The sequence below is a fragment of the Pygoscelis adeliae genome, unplaced genomic scaffold (assembly GCF_000699105.1).
Source record: "Pygoscelis adeliae isolate BGI_AS28 unplaced genomic scaffold, ASM69910v1 Scaffold16, whole genome shotgun sequence".
In the NCBI taxonomy this organism is placed as follows: domain Eukaryota; kingdom Metazoa; phylum Chordata; class Aves; order Sphenisciformes; family Spheniscidae; genus Pygoscelis; species Pygoscelis adeliae.
The window spans coordinates 5,049,451-5,072,710 of record NW_008825162.1 but is presented as its reverse complement, the minus strand read 5'-3'; the positions used below and the strand labels follow the sequence as shown (position 1 = coordinate 5,072,710).

The 23,260-nt window shown below is 39.9% G+C and overlaps 1 protein-coding gene across 1 annotated transcript in view; it reads right to left on the bottom strand.

Moving 5' to 3' along the window:
* DLG5 (discs, large homolog 5 (Drosophila)) overlaps nucleotides 1-22,885 on the bottom strand; it is a 70,201-nt gene extending 47,316 nt beyond the window's left edge. Inside the window, exons 1-4 of the mRNA XM_009328722.1 lie at nucleotides 22,822-22,885; nucleotides 9,760-9,925; nucleotides 4,335-4,478; nucleotides 1,078-1,261 (exon numbers count right to left, since the gene is read on the bottom strand). Coding sequence (XP_009326997.1) covers nucleotides 1,078-1,261; nucleotides 4,335-4,478; nucleotides 9,760-9,925; nucleotides 22,822-22,864 — 537 coding nt within the window. The 5' untranslated portion in view covers nucleotides 22,865-22,885. The remainder of the gene's footprint in view (nucleotides 1-1,077; nucleotides 1,262-4,334; nucleotides 4,479-9,759; nucleotides 9,926-22,821) is intronic.
* Nucleotides 22,886-23,260: the final 375 nt, after the last annotated feature.

The following is a 23,260-nucleotide window of genomic DNA, read 5'->3' as shown; positions in this document are numbered from 1 at the left end:
CCACTAAACCATTTCACAGCAGAACTCTCAAGATAACGTTAGAGGAAGGGATCGAAAGGAAATACAAGTCTTCGCTCCTCTTCGCACCAGCCCTCAAGCAGCTCCTAAAGCGCCGTTCAGCACATCCAGCTTGCTTTGACCTTTGCCCCTCCTACCCTAGCAAATAATTATTTTTGTTTGCATAGGTTTTGCTTCTGAAGCCTAATGTTTGACTTGCAAGTTTGCCCTGTGAATCAGCCTACACACAGTTAGCTGAGATACTCTGTTTAACCATTCCACGTATTACTGTAACTACTCTAACTGAATGACCAGACTTTTCCATAGGTCAACCATGGGCCTGATATGACCAGTTGCTCCCCACTATTACTCTTACTTTTCTTTCTTCAGAGTGAGTGAACAACGTTGTCTTATATACAGCTCTGAAACGTCCAACTCTTCCCCAAAACCTTGTCTTTTTTTGTTTTAAGTTCAAAAACATTAATCAACCTGTAGCTTTGTTCTAACTGAACAGCATCTGCAAACCTGAATAACCAAACTTAAGCTCAATCATTCCCCAAGCTGTTACGGTGTCACTAGAATAATTAAAAAAAAAAAAAGACAAACAAAAAACAACCCACATATCTGTCACTCAATTTTTTTATTGTGATACTTTCCAAAAAACAGACATAGCATGCAAGTTTAAAGCTAGTCCTGTCCCATAAAATACCCTAGGAAAACAGTCATCTTTTTAATCACTTTGCAACTTCGAGCTAGGATTTTGATGCCTCTCCGCCCACTTAAAAAAAAAATCACACATATATGATCTTCCTCATGCACATTTTTTTCATCTCTGCATCAAGATTTCCTAATACCGCCTAATATTCAATAGCCCTCGTTCTTTTTTCCAGCTTAACACAGAAAATCAGTTAGTATCCAAGATCTCATTTTCTCCCCTAGTGCTGTCAAGGGTAAGGCGGATGTTTTTGAATGAGTAAGTCATAAAAGGCAGCAACGCTGCCCATCCGGTTTTCTTGACTTATTTATCAACGGAGCAATTCATGATCTTTTCTGGCACTCACGTGACAAGCGGTAGCCTACCTGCTGCTGCTGGCTGCGCAGGTCCGTGATCTCTTTCTGATCCTCATCGTGAAGTCTCTTCATCTCCTCGCATGACTGCTGGAGATGATTATGTTCTCGCACCAGCTGCGTGTTTTTCCTCTTCAAGGTATCCATGTCCTCCTTCAGCTGTGACTGGTCGCTCAGCAGCCGACTGTGCAAGGTGCTGTCGTGGCACACAAAACACACTCTTAGAGGCCAACTTGCCAGGACACAGTCCTAGGCTAATTCATCTCAAGCATGAGTTTCCTACCAAGAAAGCAGGTCAAACTAACTCAATTCTGCATATTTGAGTATTCCAAGCAGCTGGTGTGTGTGTGTGTGTCAGAAACAAACAGGGACATAAATATGAAAATACATGAAAGTACACAGTACTCTTAAACAGCATCAGAAAAGATGGTGGATTTATGCCACCCGTCAATGCCACTTCATAGCTATTTTAAAGCAAGCAGAGAGACAAACAGAAATGGTGTAATGCGAACATAAGGTGATCCTGGAGATCATAGAATCATAGAATCATTAAGGTTGGAAGAGACCTCCAAGATCATCAAGTCCAACCGTCAACCCAACACCACCATGCCCACTAAACCATGTCCCTAAGCGCCTCATCTACACGTCTTTTAAATACTTCCAGGGATGGGGACTCAACCACTTCCCTGGGCAGCCTGTTCCAATGTTTAACTACTCTTTCAGTAAAGACATTTTTCCTCACATCCAATCTAAACCTCCCCTGGCGCAACTTGAGGCCATTTCCTCTCGTCCTTTCGCCATTTACTTGGGAGAAGAGACCAACACCCACCTCGCTACAACCTCCTTTCAGGTAGTTGTAGAGAGCAATGAGGTCTCCCCTCAGCCTCCTTTTCTCCAGGCTAAAGAGAAAAGTTCTTAAAAAGAAAAGAGATAACTGGAATTATCCCAACTAATCACCTCCACTTTCTCTTAGGCCCCTCAGCTGAGCAGCAGCTAACCAAAATACAGAGGAAAACTGCAAAAATCTCCTTGTGTGCTATTGTTTTAAAAACAAACAAAAAACCCCAGCAACCAACCAAAACACACTATGTATTTTTTGACTACATTCAAGCAGGTAAAAAGCTATCAAAGTTACTCCAAACTTCATTATGCAAGCCATAATTACTGAAAGAAATACACTCTCTCACTTAAAAATTAAACAACTGAGAGCCACATGGTGAGGCTATCATTCAGATTGTAATTCAAGGTAGCAGTCCAAAATTAGACCAGACCACTGCTGAAAAAGAGCAAAAAATCAACTGAATGTATTTTACTACCACAGATCAAATATAAAGAGTGACATTTGGATACTCTTGGACAAGTATTTTTGTTGTTGAAACAGAATGATTCAAACTGAACTCTCACACCTGCTGGTAAAGTGTTTAAAGTCCGTATTTATTAAAAGAACACATATAACACACAGCAATGAATAGAATCAATTTACATTTTAAGATACTTTATATTCCTTCCTTGTGAGGTGAAATACCAACATTTCCTGCACAGAATGACCCAAAGCATTTTAAAAAAAAAAAGTCTTTCTTAAAATTAGGACAACCTGCTAAAAAAAAAAAAAAAAAAGCCTTTGACAAATTATATTCACACAATTAAATACACATAATCTTCACATGTAGGTTATTAATCTGTTATCTGTTATTCAGATTTTGTTGGAAATTATAAATTCTTTGGAATGGTAACGTGTTTTTTTTTTTTAAAGCATGGGGTTCTAAGAATTACTGCAGGAGAAAATAACATTTGAATAACATATTCTACTCGATTCCTTTCTTTACCCTGAGAATTACTCATAGGATGAACAGGAATTGCACGTGTGGATTTCAACATGTGGTGTCATGTTTTGGGCACCTAAACTCCAACAGTGAGTTTCAGCCTCCCTAAAGTCTTAAGTAGGAAACCAAATTATTCAAAACCAAGTAAATAAGTTCTTATAATAAAAAGGATTACCTCTGAATCAATTAAAACATGCTATACTTTCTTCTGACCAGATAATCTCGGTCTGTAGCAAGTGTAAACGAGAAAGCTTGTACTTGTGTATAGGCATCATTTTGCAGAAGCCTGAATTGTTGGTCTCTGAGGAATGTGGCTATATTCTTTGTATACTTGAGTATTTCAATCAATCACTCTCTCTTTCAAACCTCAGCGCTTTTCTCCCCATATGAGAGGGTAAATCCTTTTATGCTATCATGAAAATACTGAAATAAACAGAGTGTAACACAGTATGGTTTCACGGACTATAAAACTCCTGAGTAAGGTAAGCAAAACACTAATTTTTTAGTATAAAGAATACAAGTGTTTCATGTCAGCATTGGATGGACATAGGTAATTCAGCTCTGAAAAAAAAAATCCCGCTACAATGTACAGAACACTAATGCTTTGCACAGAATTCCCTAGCAAATTGAAGTACTTGATAATCCTCAAATGAAACTAGGAATAAAGCACCTAGTAAAGAAGCCATACCTAAATCTTTAATACTATTTTCAGGTTTTGGAAGAAGAATGTAAGGAAACGATGCCTATCTTTAAAGGCTTGAAGAGTTGTGGGTGAAAGTGCTGTGTAAGAACCAGCAGCCCCCAATGAAAACAAATGTGGTCATTAAATACTAGTCATATTTTATAGTGTAGATTTAAGGGAAATAAACTTCAAACCAAGAATATATCTGCATTTCTATTTCTGAGCTGTCTTCCTTTCAAGTGAAGAAAACATGTTCCTACTTGCATCAATGACTGTTTTTTAAACAGAAATACATGCTAAAAATATTCACCAATTTCTCCCTATTTTATTGCATTTTCATAAACGCTTACAATCGGTCTAAGCCTGTGTTAAAACTTACACGAGTCAGCGTGAGAGCTATCACAAGCTATTAACAAAACAGTAACAAATTACATTCTCTCAAATTATACTCTGCTCTCCAGCCTGACAGTAAGGCTACCGGATTGTAATTGCAAGTCAGTAACTAGGCTTTCCTTGTCAGCGTCCCATCAAGACATTAGGGATTTCTATCTCAAATTCTTCAAAATAAAACAAGCAATCCAACACCTTATCATTTCAAGTAGGACAGAAATGTTTCATCTGATGCACGCAAACATTAATCTTGCGATTAAAGTGGAAAAACAGAATTAAAATTAAAAAAAATTATTTGATTACCATGTTCTAAAACTTTATGATCTAGCACAGACTGGTAAACTCTTAACTCATACAGCTTTACTAATACTTACTGATAAAAGTCTGCCTCTTTTGCTGCTTCTTCACACCTTTTTAGTGTCTTGGTGTGTTGATTCTGCAGAGACTGTAGGTCTGACATGGCCTTCATGCACTGAATCTTCAGTCTTTCATAATCGTGATTTGGTTTTGGACTAGGCCTAGCATGGAAAAAGAATACGAAGTCGAACATCAGCTACTGAAGAGAATGAAGAGTCTGGGAAATTACTATCCAATAAATAAATAGTATCACACAACGGTTGATACTTAGGTTATATTACGCTTTAATTTAACTACTGACCACATTAAGATGCAACCACAAACAAAAAATTCACTGACTTTAACCTGTATTACTTTTATACTGAGGCGTAACATCTAATAATGAGGTAATTCTAACACTAACACAGCCAAAAATGGTCCCGAGTGTGCACGTACCTCCCCTCTGAGCAGCCGTATCACAGAGCAGAACTGTCACTTGGTACAAGAACAAGACAATCACAGTACGCTCGGCTTTCCCGCGCTACCACGTCAAAACTCCCAGAGGAAAAGCAGAGAGCTGCAGCGAGAGCGGGGCTGAAAAGAGGCTGCCAAAGTCAAGTGGGGGCTGCATGGAGACCTGGGCTGGGAAAAACATCTCATCTAGATGATAATAGCATAGACAGCGGCTGGAGGACCTTGTCTACAGCTCCCTAGGAAAATCGGCATCAGGGTTGGGAGGAAGAGCTTCGATGGGACACCACGCGCATGCAGCTGTGCCGGCAGAATTTGGCCAGTTTGACTCATCGGGCATTGCGTTTAACTAATTTGACCAAGTCATTCTGCTGAACTGCATATCTGATCGAGTGTTACCACGTTCTTTTAAACTACTATAAACAAATGAGAAAACATGTCAGAATCTACCTCACGTTTTCCTAAGATAACCCAAATTTTGTTCAAATACTTACTAGGAATCTCCAATACAATATAATCTCCAATAAGCAATTTTCAGTAAACTGAACAAAGTGAAAGCCAAAGTCAGTCAAAAGAAAATTTTTGGCTGAAATTTTTTTTAGTCAGAGAAAAACTGAGAGAGAGAAACTTTCTAAAATAATCTACCTTGTCAAGCAATTGACCAACACAGATTATGTCTACAATGTGTGGTCATTGCACATGATACCTTTATTTATTTATTAGAAGAATCACAAATCATGCTAGAAACTAAGTTAGCAGGATTATGTCTTCCTGTTTTGAAGCACTAAGCTTCTAGAAGAGACTCTAAATTGAACTGTTCCTCCTCTACACAGTCACAAAATTTTGGCACCATTGAATTTTCTAGTTTCAAAATTAAGCTTCTGACAAGCTGTCCCGGTGTCATCTCCTGAGTCTCTCATAACTCCACAGGCAATAGGGAAAAAAAAAACCCCAAACAAAAAGAAAACAATTGCTTTCTCATTTGACCCTGTTTATTCTTGTACCAGATTTGTGCCGTTGCTGCACAGAACACCCTTTCTCCCTCCCAAACGGCTTCGCTGTAAGCGCAGCCTGAAAAGCAATCAGAATTCTCTTTGCCTCATACAAAAACAGCAACACGGATTCTGGAACCGAAATACAGCTGGCAACCGAATCAAAGTGAAAATGGTTTCACAGTGCTGCAGTGGTGAGTTATTTAAAAAAAAAAAAGAAAAAAAGCCAGCCACATCTGATTCACAGACTTTGAGGGAACATGCCTATGACATGAAGGTGCTTTTTAGCAACTCAGTTGCATTTGGGTTGCTGAGTAGTAAGACCTTCAATTGTAATTCCTCTTTTTCTCCAGAGAAGGGCTCCTGAGGAAAACAAAACCAAAAAACCCTTCCTTGACTGGAAGACTTTAGCAACAATTAAAAGCCAAATTCATACAAAGTAACCAAATCTTAAAGTCGCATCTACAGGGATGTCTTTTAGGGTTTTTTTTTTTTAATTCACTGTTTAGGGGTGCCAAAAGTAGTAGTACGTTATTCATACAGTGCTACAGACTTATTACCGCAACCACTGCAGTGTAATTCTTTTAAAATACAACCCCAGTTAGCGTAAGTAAAACTCAATTTGAAATGTTCACACCCTTGACAGAATCGCTAAAAAACCAAGTATTGATTTAAATTAGACTTCAGGGTGAAATTATTGAACGTAGACACCATCTGTCCACCAGTCATTAAAATGACAACATTAACTGAAGCACAGTTTAACTCTCAGTTGAAGCGTTAAGCTTACTGAGACCCATTAACAGATGTTCATATTAAGCTTGTAATCATAAATTCATATTTGTGCAAAATATTTCAGTGTATGAATTTTTACTAAAGGATAACTATTAGGTCAGTCTCAAAGCTATGGTGAGAACTTGTTCTACAAGTCTAACATCAATCACATGTATTGCTGAAGTAACACTAGCATTATTCTAAAAAACAAACAAACCAACCAACCAAAGATGACCCCCACCAACCTATAAACATATGGATGCCATGTAGGTAACTACAGAAGTTAGCCTACCTACACAATGAGGAAGGAACAACAATACCACCAGTAACATCCTGCGTTCTAGCTCATCTACATGAAATAAAAACCACCCGGATAGCCAAGGCCACATGTTCCGCAGTGCTGTTCCAAGGGTTTATGTCTCAGCAAGAAAAACAGGGATATGCACAGGAGGAATATTGGTCAGAAGTCAAAAATCAAAACTTGCAAAAAAGCAGTCCATTCAAATGCACGTAGTGGTTGACTCTTGTTTAAGTAAGACCACCACAGTTTTATGCTAAAATGCCTCAGAAAATACAGAAAACTATGATTTCAATATAGGAGAGGTGTCAGTTACTATTTTGGAAGCATTGGTTCAAACATTAACAAAATTTAAAATGCTAGTGTCAACGGTCCAACTGTTTTTCTGATATTCATATAACAAATCTAAAAATCCTTTGTATTCCAGTGGAATTACCCTGGGCACAAATCAGGGCCACAGTGAGACTGACATTCACATTTATCTGATGCCGACATAAAAGCTAATGCCAACGGCAGATCCAACTTTGTGGGCAACGTCTACCCAACAACTTGAAACTGTCTTCATTTACTATTGCAATTCCACCACCACCACCACCTACAGATTACACAAAAACCAGTCTCTTCTCAGAGGAAGTTTTCAGGGGTTTTATCTGTATTGCAGTTCTCTTCTACTACTACGTAAGTAGTAAGAATAGCAAGCTTAAGTCTAAAATGCACTTTGAGCACACTTAATTATTTGCTCAAATCTTTGCTTCATCACCACAACACGTGCACGCATACAGTCACTGTCAAGTGATACAAGCACAGCATGAGCAATCCTACTCCTGTCCAGCAGGATGACACATGTTCATCTGATTCAGCACATCACAATCCACTTCTGTGGCTCCTCTTCCACTGCTGTAGACTTAGTCAACACTTGCTTTAAAAAACAGCTCTCGCTTTTGCAACTGCCAGCCTTCACAGCCAGCGCAGCCCAGCCTACGAATGTGTTGCGAGCTGCAACTGTTTTGAAGCACGCCATCGTGACGTGTCAAGATTTGCCCCTACACCACCTGTGTTTGGTACAGCCATGGTTAAAGCGGCGCACACAGCCAGGAAAGCAAAAGCCCTTTTTGGGTCCTAAAAGTCACCATCTAAATAATGATCTTTCAGCTTTCACACTTCAGCCTAACGGTTTGCAATGTCTGGGCTTTGACTCCTGGAAGGCTGAAGATTAGTTTTATATGAGGAAAGAATGCAAAACAAAGTAAAAAAAAATACCAGCAAGCTTTCAAAAACCACAGATGTGTATGTGGATGGGAGGAGTAGTTGCTTTTCTACTGAAGGAAAAAAATGTCAAGTAATAGTCTTCATTTCCCACTCTTCAAATATTTAATTGTTTGGAAGGCAGCATCCTCCATCTAACATACACTGTCCAAGCACTGCCCAAATGCAATGTTTATTTTGACTAATTGTTCTTTAAGTTGTAAACATTTATATTTTCCACAACATACAAATTCTACACTGGCAGCAGAAGATTGATTTGACAATTAAAGAGCAAAAACTAGGGCAGTCTAAAGGACAGCTCATCAGAACTTTATTAATAGCATCCTGGATTATGGAGAACATTATTTTAAGCTATAAAATCCTCAATGCCTAAGCTCTAGTGACTTCAAATAAGAAATCCCTCTGTATAAATAAGTAACTGGAAGCTAGGCAAAAGATGTTGACATTTGACCACCTTTTCCTCTCCCATCCCCAGAACACTCGGAGACCCTTAGATAGAACACAATGCTCTTAAAGTAGCCCTCAGAACTCATGGGGGAAGGAAGGGAGCATGAAGATGGGTAGCTAAGGAGTGAATAAAATGCCCAGATTCTCTCAATTCCAGTTCACTGGTTCAAATCTTGACCTTATCTCATAAGGACAAAAAGTTTGATTAACCACCTGACCACGTACAGATAAAGCTGATGAAATAACAGATACAAACAACAACAAATGAAACATTAAAGTTCAGAGAAGCTATGCATCATGGCAACACCTCCCAGGAAATCTGTTCTTTGCTCTCATTTCAGATTCAGTGACAGACAATTTTTTCCAAGGTTCAAAAAATTTCTCTTACATGTGCTTACTGCAGGCAAAAAGTACCTGCTCAGTGTGCCCAGAGTCACATTTATAAACATTAGCAGATCTTTAACCCTCTAAAATAAATCAGTTCTGTTTCCTACCCAATAAAACCCTCATCTACAATTAACTCATACACTCCCTGAGTACCATCTTCCTCATAACTTATCAACCCTCAAATCAGAATGAGCTGCATAACACTGCTGGCCATTAACTGACTTCGAACACGTGATTTTAATTTGGCAGCACCCATAACTTCTCAGTGAAGGAGAGTTCCTTACTCTCAACATGTCAATGCTACAGTCCCTCAATATATGTATACCAGACAGCATATCTCCTAAAAACCGCTTACTCCCTCAACAGAAGTCCAAACCTCTCTCTCTTTGAAGAAGCACAGTAACAGCTGAGATTTTTTTTCCTCTCCTAATTTCTGTCCTCCAGCCAAGTATTCAGAGCTATTTCCCTTTCTTGTTCTCTGTTGCTTTCAAAACAGCAAAGGCTTCAGCCACTGTCTTCCTTCTGTGCCCACAACATAACCCGGGAAGCCTAAACAACTTGTTTGCTTTCTTCTCTCAACACAGAGATGAGCCCTACTCCCCTCATTCCCACAGCAAAATTGCTGGAGAAAGCGGAATAGGCATTCAACAGGCAGCTCTGACGACCTGGATGTAGTCACCTACGTACACACACATCACCAGGCTGCAGGTAGGTTACAAGCAACATATACACATTGCAATATCCTTGCTGCTTTACAGGCAAGCAGGACTCAGGAGACTTGAAAACACTACTGAGGACTAAACTAGAACGTTACATTTCCTTTATTTTTACCTGCAGTCATCAAAAGTTGATCCAGGAGATGAAAGTGCAAGTCGCTTGCGCAGCTCATCCCTCTCACGAGTTACCTGACGGAGCTGATATAATATCGTCTCCAGCTTCTCACTCATCTGTCTCGTGTCTATTACAGGTGGTGGAGATGATGCTTTACCAGTCGTACCTGACCAAGAGATAAATAATTGGCAGTCAGAGAACTCCTCAAAAGAACGATACAATTTCACTAAAGAAGTTAACACTAATTTTAAGAAATCCTGTATTTTCGGTTGCAGAATCCTGTTCAAAAATGAAACAAGTCATGAAAGTTTTCATCAGAGAGTTGACACAAGAGTAACTCCAATTCAGATGGACCCCGTGCTAGCAGAAAGGCCCTATCTGTGTTGCAAGTTAGTATGCACGAGTAGGTTCCTTGCTTACTCGTGAACTTACAAGTTGCCTAAAAGGCAAGGCAAGTTTGCAGTCACAATTGCAAAGACCTCAGAAACTACCATAGGGACAGAAGTCATAGGTACAAAGTTATTTCCAAATTTCCAATAAAGAACCGTGTTCCTGCTTCAAAAAAAAAAAAAAAAATCAGTTCCAACCACATCAACCTACCCCAGCGACAGCAGAGAAACTCAGTTATTTCCAAATTTCCAATAAAGAACCATGTTCTTGCTTAAAAAAAAAAAACAAAAAAAAACCAGTTCCACCCACATCAACCTACCCCAGCGACAGCACAGAAACTCTTACAGCACAGGGGCTCTTTTCCTCTTCCTTTATCTAGCAGCACAGGCATACTATTCTGCTGTGTGCTACTGCCAACATTTATTTTTAACGCAATTCTATGCTTTCACATGTCGCGGTTTATCAGTCCAGTATGTGAAGTTAAAGATTTGACTTGCCAACAAATCAGGAGAAACGAGCTTCGTTTTTAACAACGTTGGCTACAATGAGCGCGTTACAATCACTGCAGCTGGACTACACATCAAATTTCCTCTAAGGGGCAGTCATACATTAAAGAGTTTCGTGGGATCTTTTTATTCTCAGCTTCCTCAATATCAAAGATAAATGATGATGCCTACTGTCTTCTCAGACAGCTATACCAATACAAAGAGGTGTTCTTCCACCTGAGAGATGAGAGCGTGGTATGTTATGTTTCACAATATGCTGACAATTAATTCAACTGTAATTTTAGTTCTGCCCATTTTAATCCCAGACACATGAGAGCAAACTCAAAGATATAGGTCACAGATGTGAAAGTTAAAGGCCTAAATGTATACAGGAGATTACTATTTTCTACCCAAAAGAGAAATTCTAGAACTAGTTTGCATAATTATACGCTTGAAACAAGCTGCTGACATACGTATTAACTTGTTAGGATGTACCTTTATTATGTCTTTTTTTTTTTTTTTAAACCAAGAAACAGAAGATACAAAAGTAAAATAATGCCCTCTGATCACTGCCTTTTCAAAGAAAGAATTTCAAACAAAGTAATTTCATCTGATCAAATGCTAATGAGTTGCAAGGATTGGCTTTTTATCTCTAAACCCAGTTCAGGAAGGTATTGCAGAACGCAAAAACTCCCTCCAACTTTTAAGTAGAACTACCTGTGCTTTTAAGTTCCCACACCAAAATAACTGCAGGGTGAGGGCTATCACACATACAGCATCTAGAACAGCATCCTTGTTCTTATTCCCTTCAGCTGTTACTGTAATTTTATAACGAGCATTTATGAGCACAGACTGTTCTTTTACTCCACCTATTGCATAATAAATGTATGTAAATGCTCTAATAGCAAACTGAGGAAATAAAAAATGGCAGGAACAGCCTGCATTCTGCAGAAAGGCACAAACTGACATCGCTCAAAAGAATTCTCAATGGAGGCTGTGTTTGGCCTTTCTCCTACTACTTTGTTTCACTCCTCCATCCAGATGGAGCCCCTTCATCCATACGGACTAAGGATCTCACACTTTTAAAACACAGTTATCCTTTCTTTTTCTAAAAGAAGAACCATTCTACATAATTTTTAAGGGAAGATTATACAGAAACCAGTAATAATACAAATGCACTATCTAGGCTCATGATATAGGAAATAAATAGGGGGAAAAAGCCAAATGGACAGATTAAAAAAAATCAGATTATGTGTTCATCTGCAATAGTTTGTACACATCAATGAGCAGGGAATTTCATAAACAAATGAAAAGGTCAAGGCAGACAAACCTAATTCAGGTACTGACAGGCTGCACGGTCTTGGGTAAACTCGGTGGCAACCTGCGCATCCTCTCACTTGAGCTGACACATCAGGACATGCGTAACACTGAAAAAGTCCCCTTCTCACCCTTACAGAGAAGTTCAAAAGCTTATCTGTCATCCTGGGGCTGCTTGCGAGCAGAACAGATGAAGCATGCGAGGGGCACAAGAGGAAGGAGGAGATAAACCAGGAAGGCTGGTGTGCTTTACGTGGAGGAAAGGGCATTGGATTAGCAATACTCCATCACTAATATCAACGTTAACCCCACCAGCAGTCCCACGGACAGTGTCCGCTACACACGCCCTACACAAGCACTCAACGGCTGCTCTGGGAATCTCAGACATAGTAAAAGGAGGTAACAGTTATACCTCTGCTCCTCCACCTCTTCCCCCCCAGCCTCCCCAGCTTTGACAACATCCCAGTGACAATCATCTTCAGGCGAGAACATTCGTGCACACAGTCCCAAAACTGTGCCGAGCAAGACAAGGCTGCCTTAAATAAAGACAGGCCAATTAGCCTTAGGAAAGGAGCTTTCTTGACTAACGTGAAGCCATTCGTCTTAGTACCAGGAAAGGTTATTTTTCATTAACTTGTCACTTTTTACGTCAACAAATACTTTCATCCCAAATGCAATGATATTGTTGTCAACGCATAATACCAGCCAAGGGATGTATGCCTTTTAAGTGCTGTAAAAACACAGACCAATACGATCCAGATATTCCCCCCTCTTATCCTTAAAAAAAGTCCAAAAAGTTGATCTTTGCTTGATTTACTAACAACCTTACATTTTCAATAGCTGCACAAAAGGTCTCATAAATGTTAGATCAGATTTGTGGGTGCTCAAAGAAAAAAAAAAAAGCTAAAAACTTCAGTAAACTCCTCTTTCATCAGAAAAAAAAAATCAATACTCTTCATTTCCTTTAAAGGGGCTTTTATAGCCAAACGCTAAAAGCCTTTTATTGCATCTGACATCCTGATGCAGTAGAAGGAAAGTGACCTGTGCTTCCAGCTTTGTATTCTTTTTCCATCTGGCTGCATATTTTACACAACAGTACTTCCTTTCTGCACTTTAACCAGTCAAACCGGTCTTAAAATGTACAAGCCTAAAGGCCAAATCTCCATTATCCAAATTATGCCACCTTTCAGTAACTCACCTGCTTTCTCAGACAACCTGGATTTGTGAAAACGTTTTTACTGCCTGCCCTGCCGAGTGCAACTCGTCCATCTGCTTCGGTAAGCCTCGCGACTCATCTTTCACGGGAGCCGCGCTTGGGCTCCGAGAAGCCAACCGTATGGAAGTCACCTCCCTGGCCAGCCTGCGGGTAAGCAGCGCTCCACCGACGCCGGGAGCAGCCCGACAGCGGGGATGCGTCGCGGGGGCAGAACGCGTTTTGCCCATAACGCAGTACATGCGTTAGGTCCCGAGTACGCGTTGACTTAATCTAACGCAAGATTTTTGCAGGGTTTCCATCATACGTTGTATAAAAGAAAAACCTTAAAAACAGAAGCTGGAGCAATCATATCTTCCATAATTATAGTCCAAATGCTGGACTTCGCAGAAGCCACGAAGATCCATCATTGCAGTACATACCAAATACGATTCTTGCTGATTACCCTAATCATCACTGATTGAAGAGATTATACAGCCACACAGAAGCCACTGCTCCGTTAGCTTGATACTTGGGGATGGGGTAGCATGCTTTTTGAAGAAAAAAAAAGAACATCTTAAGAGAAACAGGGCTGGGAAACTTCTTAAACTGACCAAGATGTACCATAATGCCGAATCAATATCATGTTGAGGTGGGAAAATGGGTACCAATACATAGACAGCGACTTTTAAGAAATGCCATTAACACTTTGAATCCTAATAAACTCATTACTCTTTGAGAAATAACTTGTATGACAGGTTCAACTAATTCAAAAGGCAATCTGTCACAAGCTAACAGAATGCCTGGATTTTATGATGATTTTTTTAAACCCATCTTCGAAATTTGTGCCAATTTTTGCTTGCAAACAAACAGGAGACTATTCATTGTACAGTCAATCCTTTTTCACTGCTTTCTTTCATAAAAAAATAAAATCAACAGGGATGTTCAGAATATTATTTCTTTATGGCCTTGTAAAACATGACAGACAACATGAAAAAAAGACTTGCAAGACGTATTGCGAAGCACCATCAACAGGGTTTCTCCCCAAGCTCAGGAAGGGGTGGGGAGTAAAGACTTATGCCTGCTGTAGGAAAATGTGTGCTAAAATATTTACTTTCTTTCAATAATTTGCAAGGACTAGAACAGGATTACATATCAGAAGTTATCATTTAGATACACTTCTTCAGATGTATCTTTTGAAGCGGTCTTGAAATAGCGGAGAGCACAGAACAGAATTGCATGTAGGTGAAATAAAACATTAGTAGAAACAAGCAGCAGTACACTGAGGAAAGGAAACCAAAAGCTAAAATAATGAACTGTGGAAACAGTTTCATCTGACAGACAGAAAACCTAATAGGTTATGAAAGCAGTGAAGATCATGTAACATGCAAGGACAAAAGAATGGGTAGCACTTCACTATTTGTTTTAATGCAGAATACAACAAGCTAAACAAACCCACCAGCACGTAAAACAAACTTTCAACTTCAGTAAGTTTAAGAGTTTAGAAAGAAGCGAACAGAGGTTCTACGAAGATCAACATGAAAGAAAAATCTACAACCTAATACTCAAAAAGAGCAAGGAGGGGGGAAAAAGGGCAGATACGTCAATTCAAAAAGTCCTTGCAGAACTCTGCTGAGCTAAAACACAGTAGAGAGTAAAATCTGTTACTACGACCAAGGAAAATAGAGCTGAAGCTTCTGGGTTTGATTATTCGGGAGCTCCCTGGTGGGAAAGCGCAAACCCTACATTTGCCAGGCTTACAACCGCACACTGAAAGCATAACCTAGACAAAAGCGTCCAACCCAAACCCAAGGGGGACAACCACTAGGGTCAACCGCTGCCCACCGACCAAGGGGATGAGACTCCACCAGCGCTCGTTCCTTCACATCTCCTCCTGCAGAGGAGCTGTGAGCATCGTCTCGCCATACTGGTTTATAGCCCCAAAAGAAAACTGCTGACACCAGAAGGATTTCTTGGATGTGCAGACTGATAGAGGGCCTCAGGGAGTAGTGAAAGACACCGCGTTCCCGACATGCTGCCTGGAGTGCAGGAGATGGGTATTCACACACACTGTATTTCCATTCAAATCATTACAGACCAACCAGATCTTCAGAAATTCCTCCAGGGAGCTGCCAAGTGTTAAGAAGATACTGTAGCAAACAAAATACCATGAAGTGGTCAGCTATTCATTAGTGGTTCTCAAGCCCTATTTATGCAGAACCTTTAAGAGACCAAGAATTCACTCAAACTGATTCATTACAGGAAATGTTAAAAAACAACAAACCAAACAAAACACCACCACATACACACACCCCACCCCCCCCACCCCCAAAACCCAAACCCCAAACAAACAAACAAAAACTCCATACAAAAGCCAAAAAAAAATGAACCCTCCTCCTCCAGGACTGCATCAGTCAGTATACATGAGCAAAGTTAAAAAAAGTGAACTACTTTGTTGTTAAAACAGGGCATCACATCCATTGAGTAATTCTTGAATTCTCTGAAGTGACAGAAGTTGAGAGAACACTGCTTGAACTACATGTCAACCCATAGCTGCCTGGAAATGGACGCCATCAAAGTCAGTGATAATACAATAAAGCTATTCAAAGTGCTTATTACTTAAGAGAAGATGGTTATTAGCAAACATACCGAAAATTAGGTAAAGAGATTAAGGATCAATCCTAGAGACATCCACATGATTCATGAACAGAGCAAAACATAAGGCGAGTGAAGTTACAGTAAACTTGTGGAAGAAGGTGTTTATTTCCTAAGTTAAAAGTCTTGTTTCCAGTAAACTAAACAAGTACTCTTCCATTCAAAGGACAAGAAAATTACATAGGAAATAAATCTACAAAAAGAGGTTTAATTCAATCTTTGAGGCCAAATTTTACAGGAAAATGACTTCTGAATAGAGAGAGTAATTGGTGAGGAGGTGGAACGTCGAAGGCAATCACTGCAGTACAGAAAAGGATTCTGACGTGGTGTACCGGTAGTGGTCCTAGCACCTCTCCTCATTCATCTGTGGCCGTTCAGCAGTGTGTGATATTGTCACTTCTTCCTTTGTCAGTATATGTTAACTGTTGAGGTATCTTCACCAAATAAAAATTTTGTGTTTGTATTAGTAAAAAAGGCAAGAAATACGAGGAGAGATTCCTACAGCCGGGGGCGGGACGGACAGACACATGACACAACGGGCCTGGGGGGGAGGCGGAAATAAATAAATCACTTTTTCAGACAAGGAACGAGTGTTTATCTTTGACTGAGAGAGTATCATAAACCACACCTGCAACTGAACACTTCCTATGAAGAGTGAAAACAACTACTTTGTTATTTACAGCTGTAGAAAGTGTGAAGCAATGAACTGAAATCACGACGACATAAAAGGGCAGTTGCCAAAATGGCCAACATGAAAATGGGGAATGAAAGACTACACATTGTTGGGAAGGAATTATCATCTGATGGGAGGGGGGTAATGTTTGCTTTGCAGTGAGAATTAAGGCCCTCAGATTAAGTATCTTGAATTGCAATTAGTGAAAAACTATCTGTAAATAGCCTGTCGGGCTGATAAGCTAACAAAGCCTTAAGCAAGGAAATACTGTCAGCTGAAGTCAAAGTTGGACAAGCTTGGTGGCATCAGATATGTGACCACCTGATGGCTGCAAGAGAAAGTCATAAAACTGGAGTGCCAAGGGTGGTGTTTGTTACAGGCTGGTATGTAAATTCCCACAGGAAAAGGTAGCGCAGTGATATGAACAGTGAAGAGCGAGAAAAAGCCACTTACGACTAAAAAAGTGATACCATTTGCAAAGAACTGAACAGCTGGAACAATAATAGTCTGTTAAAAGTTAAAAGGTAAAGGTGATAATATGCGACGTGGAATGAAGAGGATACAAGATTGACAGCTGTAATCACAACAATGCAAAGAGATCTGGCTCTGGAAAGACGGAAATTATACACGTGGAAAGAGAGGCGGCCTTTTCCATTCCAGAAATCCTCCCATTAAGATTTCAGTATATTTTCAAAGAATGGAAAAGTATGCAATGCCTTTCCGTTAAAAACTCATCGTGAAAAAACATAACGCAGGCTATCCTCAGAGCCACAGCCTGACTCCTGCACGCGAGCTGCTGGGTTCTTTTAAACAACATTTCTTAAAAATAAATAAATAAATAAATCCTGTGGGTTGAGGAGGGGAAGAAGAATCACATTTTTAAAGCACTAAAGGAAAACTCTGAAGTTTCGTTACAGTACTAGGGTAGGGGAAAAATGGTTCGATTCCAGAAACTACAATCCTGTCATGGCATCATATTGCTCAGGTCAGTAATGTGTTACTGGAGGCTGTAAAAGTAGCGTTGGGTATCGAAAGTCTCGAAACATACCCTTTAAGTCAATTCACAGAGGCTTTTTTAGGCAACACGGGCCAGAACAAGAACTTACCTGGCTATTGTAAAAAGGAAGAAAGAAGCCTGATTTTGGAAGAAAAGAGCAAGGCAAGTAAAAAATAGTAAAATAAATAAATAAATAAAAAAGATGGAAACTGGAAGTAGATAATCAAGAGACTCACAGAAACTAGTAAGGACAGTGTGCTACTACTTCCCATAGCAATCATAGTTTGATGATTTCAGACTGAAGTATCATATAAGCAGGGTGATATTTGGCTGATATTACATCATCTACAGATAATCTTTCAGAACACAGGCCTTCCAACCTTCCTTACAGGTCCAGAAAATTATCTGCTGGGATACAGAAAGAACATCTGGTCCAACCCTCCTGTTCGAGCAGGACCACCTAGAGCCAGTTGTCCAGGCCTATGTCATTTAAGTTCAATTCAGTGCTTGGTGAGCATTTATCTTCAAAATTATAAATGTCAAAAGACTGAGTACACTATACAAACTGGTGCTTTTTTTTGCCTTTTTTTTTTTTTTTTTTTAAAAAGGGGGTCTTTATTCTGTGTTCTTTTCCTCTCCGTTATCATGACCAGTCAAGTGAGAGACTAGCCAGCGACTGTCACGTATAGCTCTGTTACTGGTTTCTATCCAATTCCTAAGTGACACCGTTGTTCCGTGCCTGGCACGCCAGGCACTTAATCTCCATAAATAATTATTCTGATGTCAGAAATGCAGGATTGTAGCTTCATTCAGAGAGTCTGCCGGGCACGGGGAACGGGCAGAGGAAAGATGCTTCTATTTACACACAAAAATCCTTGTAATTAGCCAAGAGCAAAGGGAAAGGAAATACAGAGAGAGCATGACTATTTCATGAAGATTTGTTCCTTTGGGGGGAAGAAGGTGGGGCTGAAGCACAACGGTGGGAGGCAGGGATTACAGCAGTTTATATCGTACCTCTTTTGGAAATTAGCAGTGAATATTTGCCCTCCGTTCCAACAAAACTACCTATTTTACATGCACAGCATGAACTTTATTAGCACATGGGAAAGAAAAGGAAGGAAGCATAAGGGAAAAAAGAAAACATTGTCAACTAAACCAATATTGAATGGTGAGGAAAATACACAAGAAAAACCTATAAAGAGCAATGATCTTTCACTCTGTATTTTTATTTACGTACAGATGCAAAAGAAAAAAGGCAGACACACCTATGGCCAAAGCAGGTAAACCTACTGTCTTGGTTTCAGCTGGGATAAGAGTTAATTTTCCTCCTAGTAGCTGGTACAGGGCTGTGTTTTGGATTTAGGATGAGAACAATGTTGATAACACACCAATGTTTTAGTTGTTGCTGAGCAGTGCTTACACTGGTCAAGGACTTTTCAGCTTCTAACATCCTGCCAGCGAGAAGCTGGGAGGGGGCACAGCCAGGACAGCTGACCCAACCTGGCCAAAGGGATATTCCATACCATGTGCCACCATGCTCAGTACATAAACTGGGGGGAGCTGGCCAGGGGAGGGGGTGACCACTGCTCGGGAACTGGCTGGCCATCGGTCGGCGGGCGGTGAGCAATTGCATCGTACATCACTTATTTTGTATATTCTTTTGTCATTATTATTATTATTGTTATTTTCCCTTCCTTTTCCGTCCTGTTAAACTGTCTTTATCTCAACCCATGGGTTTTACTTTTTTTTTTGCCCCCTCCCCCATCCCACTGCTGAGGGCAGGGGGGGGACGGACAGGGGGACAGTGAGCGAACGGCTGTGTGGTGTTTAGCTGCCTGCCGGGTTAAACCACAACACCTACAAAGAGAAGTTTCTTCTACAAAGCTGCGACCCTGCTGCTACACAAGAGGGAAAACTGGCTTCCACTCAGTGCCTTATTCTACCACATGCACGTGAGGCTGGAAGTTCATTCTTGCTGCATCCCTCATGCCCTGCAAGCCCATCTAGGCAGCGAAAGAGGAAAAAAAGCTTGGATGACACCACAGTACTCGGGATAGACCAGCCCTAAACCCTTCTCTGAGTCACATTATGCAAGTTATATCACTCCTTGCTCTCCACTTACATTAGGGCTATGACATTACTGGAGACTGAGAGAACCCCAGCGTATCCAGTTGTTCCCCGTACAGAAGCTGCTCCGTAACTGTTCATCCACGCTGCCGCCCTCCGCGCTTGCTGCCCTCTTCTCTTTCAATGGGAGAATCAAAACTGCAAATATGCCCAAGACTTGGGCACACCATGTGTTTATACAGTGATGAAATTATGTTCTCTCATCTTTCCCTCTTCCTTTCCAAATCCTAATGCCACGTTTCATTTATTTCACTGAGACTGAGCCCATGTTTTCCTAGAACTACCTTTTAAGAACAGTCGTCTCAGTACTATTTAAGCTTAGTTCTTAGATCAGGGTCGTCTTCTGGAAAATAAGCCCATTGTTATGTATATCAGCTTCATAAATTAACTCTGAAACCCAGGACAGCTGTAAAACATATAGAATCATCTCAATTTCACAACACCTGGCTTACTTGCAAGTATTTCAGAAAAAGATCATTTAATTAAGAATGCTGGCAGCAGAAACGACCTCCAACAATAGCTAGGGTGATTAAGGCTGGGAAGAAAAGATGAAGCACATGGACATACCCTCGTCTAGTTACTTTTATGAACTATGGAATCCAAAGACTACAGCTGAAAGATTGTATTCTCTCTCCTAATCAGAAGATGCTAAGATTCACTCTCCGCTTCTTCACCTGGGCTTAGTCAGTGGCCCCAGTACCTTTCCCATTTCTTCTGAAAGGTCAAATGTGTAAATGTGTTTCTGAGCTGCTTGACAAGCAGAAGCAAGGCAGACCAGAAATAAAAATTGTTAAATATTAATGAAAACCAGTGTTTTGAACTCAGGAATAATAAAATAGATCCCTTTTCTGCCCCATGAGGAAGGCACATGTGAGTGGGGAAATGAAAATATACCTTTACATGCACGTGTGTGTACGTATAACTATCAATGTCAAACTGAACATATTCCAAAGCTTACATTGTCTCCAAACCATGAGCTATTTACCTTTTTTCACTGATGCATTCATTTCACAGGCAAAACTTATCCACTGCACAGAACTACCCTTGTGAAAACGTATTCCAGTGAGATGGGGACGGGGGGGAAAATGTATGTTAAATTCCTGAAATGCTATAGCAACTCAGTATTTGTTGGGATTCCATTCAAAGAAGTCATATGAAGCCTTCGGGGAGCTGGCATGTGAACAGTTTCAGTTATGATGGTTTGTCATTCAACAAATCAGTCGGTATTAAAATAATCTGACTGCAGCTTTTAAGTGACTTGCAGACACGTCTATTAGGATATGTTTGTTATTAAGCAGAGAAATTTTGCTATTGATATTAGAGCACATTAAAAGTATTACCTCTTGCAGAACAAGATGTGAGGGAGAGAAAATGATTGGGGAAAAAAATGATACTCATGAATAACAAGACTATAAGCAGACTATAAAACAAACATGCCAGCTTCAAACAGAGATTTCCCCTGGCTGTTAGTGTACTAAATATTAAACAACTAACTCACTTCAATCATTTGAATAAAACAAAACTATGGAGAATACTAGATCACAAGTTTTGTTTAATAGCGGGTCACTTAATTTTTAGGTTATTAATAACTTTGATCACTGCACACACCAAAGCATAAAACACTTCCAAGGAGAGCCCTTTAGGTAAAATACACAGATCAGGATTCAGTATGAACTTCAGCATTTTAAAACATGAACAAAACATAGTTCGGAAAGAATTCAGTTCTGACTCATATATGGGAATAACGGGTGCCTCAGAAGTAACATGCCAAATTCTAAGTAAGTGTTCAGAAACAGGAATCCCATAAGGTACTATGCCACAGAAAATTAATAACATAGAAAGTAGAGGCCAAGTATCTGTAGCTTGCAAGTGGTCACTGTTAAAGCAAAAGTTCTCTTCGTGATGGCAAACACTAGCTGTTCATCTACTTACCTTTACTTCCAAAATTGTAAAAGGTCAGGTACAAAGAATTGAGTATGGGCATTCACAAAGTTACAAAAACTGCAAAAAAAAAAAAGTTTAAGTCCCTTTCCTTTTTAAAATCGGGAACATGGGACTAGAAAGGACCACCTGCATCTTCTATCTCAGGCATCGCTTCATCCAATTATTCCACAAACTTACTGGATTTCACCTTAGAAGAACTTCCTTCTTTGGAAGGCTCCTTTTTTGAGTCTGGTTGTCCTAAAAATTTAGAAACTTTCTTCTTCCTATTTCCAGCCCCAATTTATTCATAGCAAATTAAATCATACCCTTCCTTCAGGTAATAGCAGACAAGTGTGATCTTGATAAAAATCAAACTAACATGTCACAGCTTCCCTTATTTTCAGCAAATAGTTCAGTCAACCCTAAAATCTTGTTCCTGCATGCTGGAGTTAAAAGTTCAACTCAGTGACTGCAACAGATGTCTACCCCCATCCTTGAACAGACCACCGACTTGCCTGGTGCTGTCAGGGAAGCCTACGGATGCCTGACACAACACTGGAACTTTAAACATGCAAGAGCCTACACTCCCTATCCGAGGCAAGTGACTTTTACATAGGTTTCACAATAAAAGTATTTGTGTAAGTAAAGAAGAGGAAAACTGACAGCTAATACGGCTATTCCAAGATCATCTTGACGCTAGAGGTCTTTTGTCCGCATTTCTTTTTCCTCTAGTTTTTTCTTTTTTTCTTTTTTTTTTAATATTTTGTCTTTCCCAATGACATTAAAAAGGGAGAAAATGAAGCAATTCATTGCATGCAGGAAAGAAAAGGGTTAAAGGTTGCAGCCACTTCCGAAAGTTTTAAAGACTATGACCTTGGCTAATAATAACATTTTTAATTTCGATGATGTTTTGAGACTGACTACAATTTTCACTTCTACATAAATATATACATACACATATATGCATGCCTGTATACATTTTTACATGCACAGACTTGTAGAAAACGAACGCTTTTACATCATTTTACTAAGTAACTCAAAGCGCAGTTACATCATTTAAGGTATCCAGCCGTAACAGATTTTATTGGCAACAACTGCATCCGGCTGTGAAAAGGCTTGACTTGCAGGACACAGAACAGGTACGCTTTTTCCTGGTGAAGATGCATGGTTACATCTCACAGTTCAACTCCTTTGACGTTATGACCTGAATCCCTCTACCCTTCCCGAAGGCCACCTTAAAAACGTGTTCTCCCAGCTCCCAAAAGACACTCTCATCAAGCTGTTCGATTAATACTTTACTCACCAATGCTACTCAGAGAACTGCTGCTTTCAGAATCAGAAGGCATTATGGACAGCACACTGTACGTAGACCCTAAAATTAGAAAAAGACAGACGGTATTACTTTTTTTTCCTTTTCCTCTCCCCAAACCAAGCTAACCGTTCATTTCCTTGATACTGTGGGTGCCAAACACACCGAATTATTGAGAACACACGTCACTAATGCATAAAAATCTAATAGGAAAAGTATAATTTGTAAATGACCACCACACTATGTGCTGAGTAGGAAACTATTTTAGATGAAATGGTAAAAATGAGTTCAGCAAAGTATTGAACTAATACAATGGTTATTTCAGATACACTGAAAATACAGTTTCTTCTCTACCTTACGAAGATTGAGTGATACTTGCGCCAACAGTCAGAATCTAGCTGGTTTCTTATCTTTTTGCATGTACCAGCTCCTG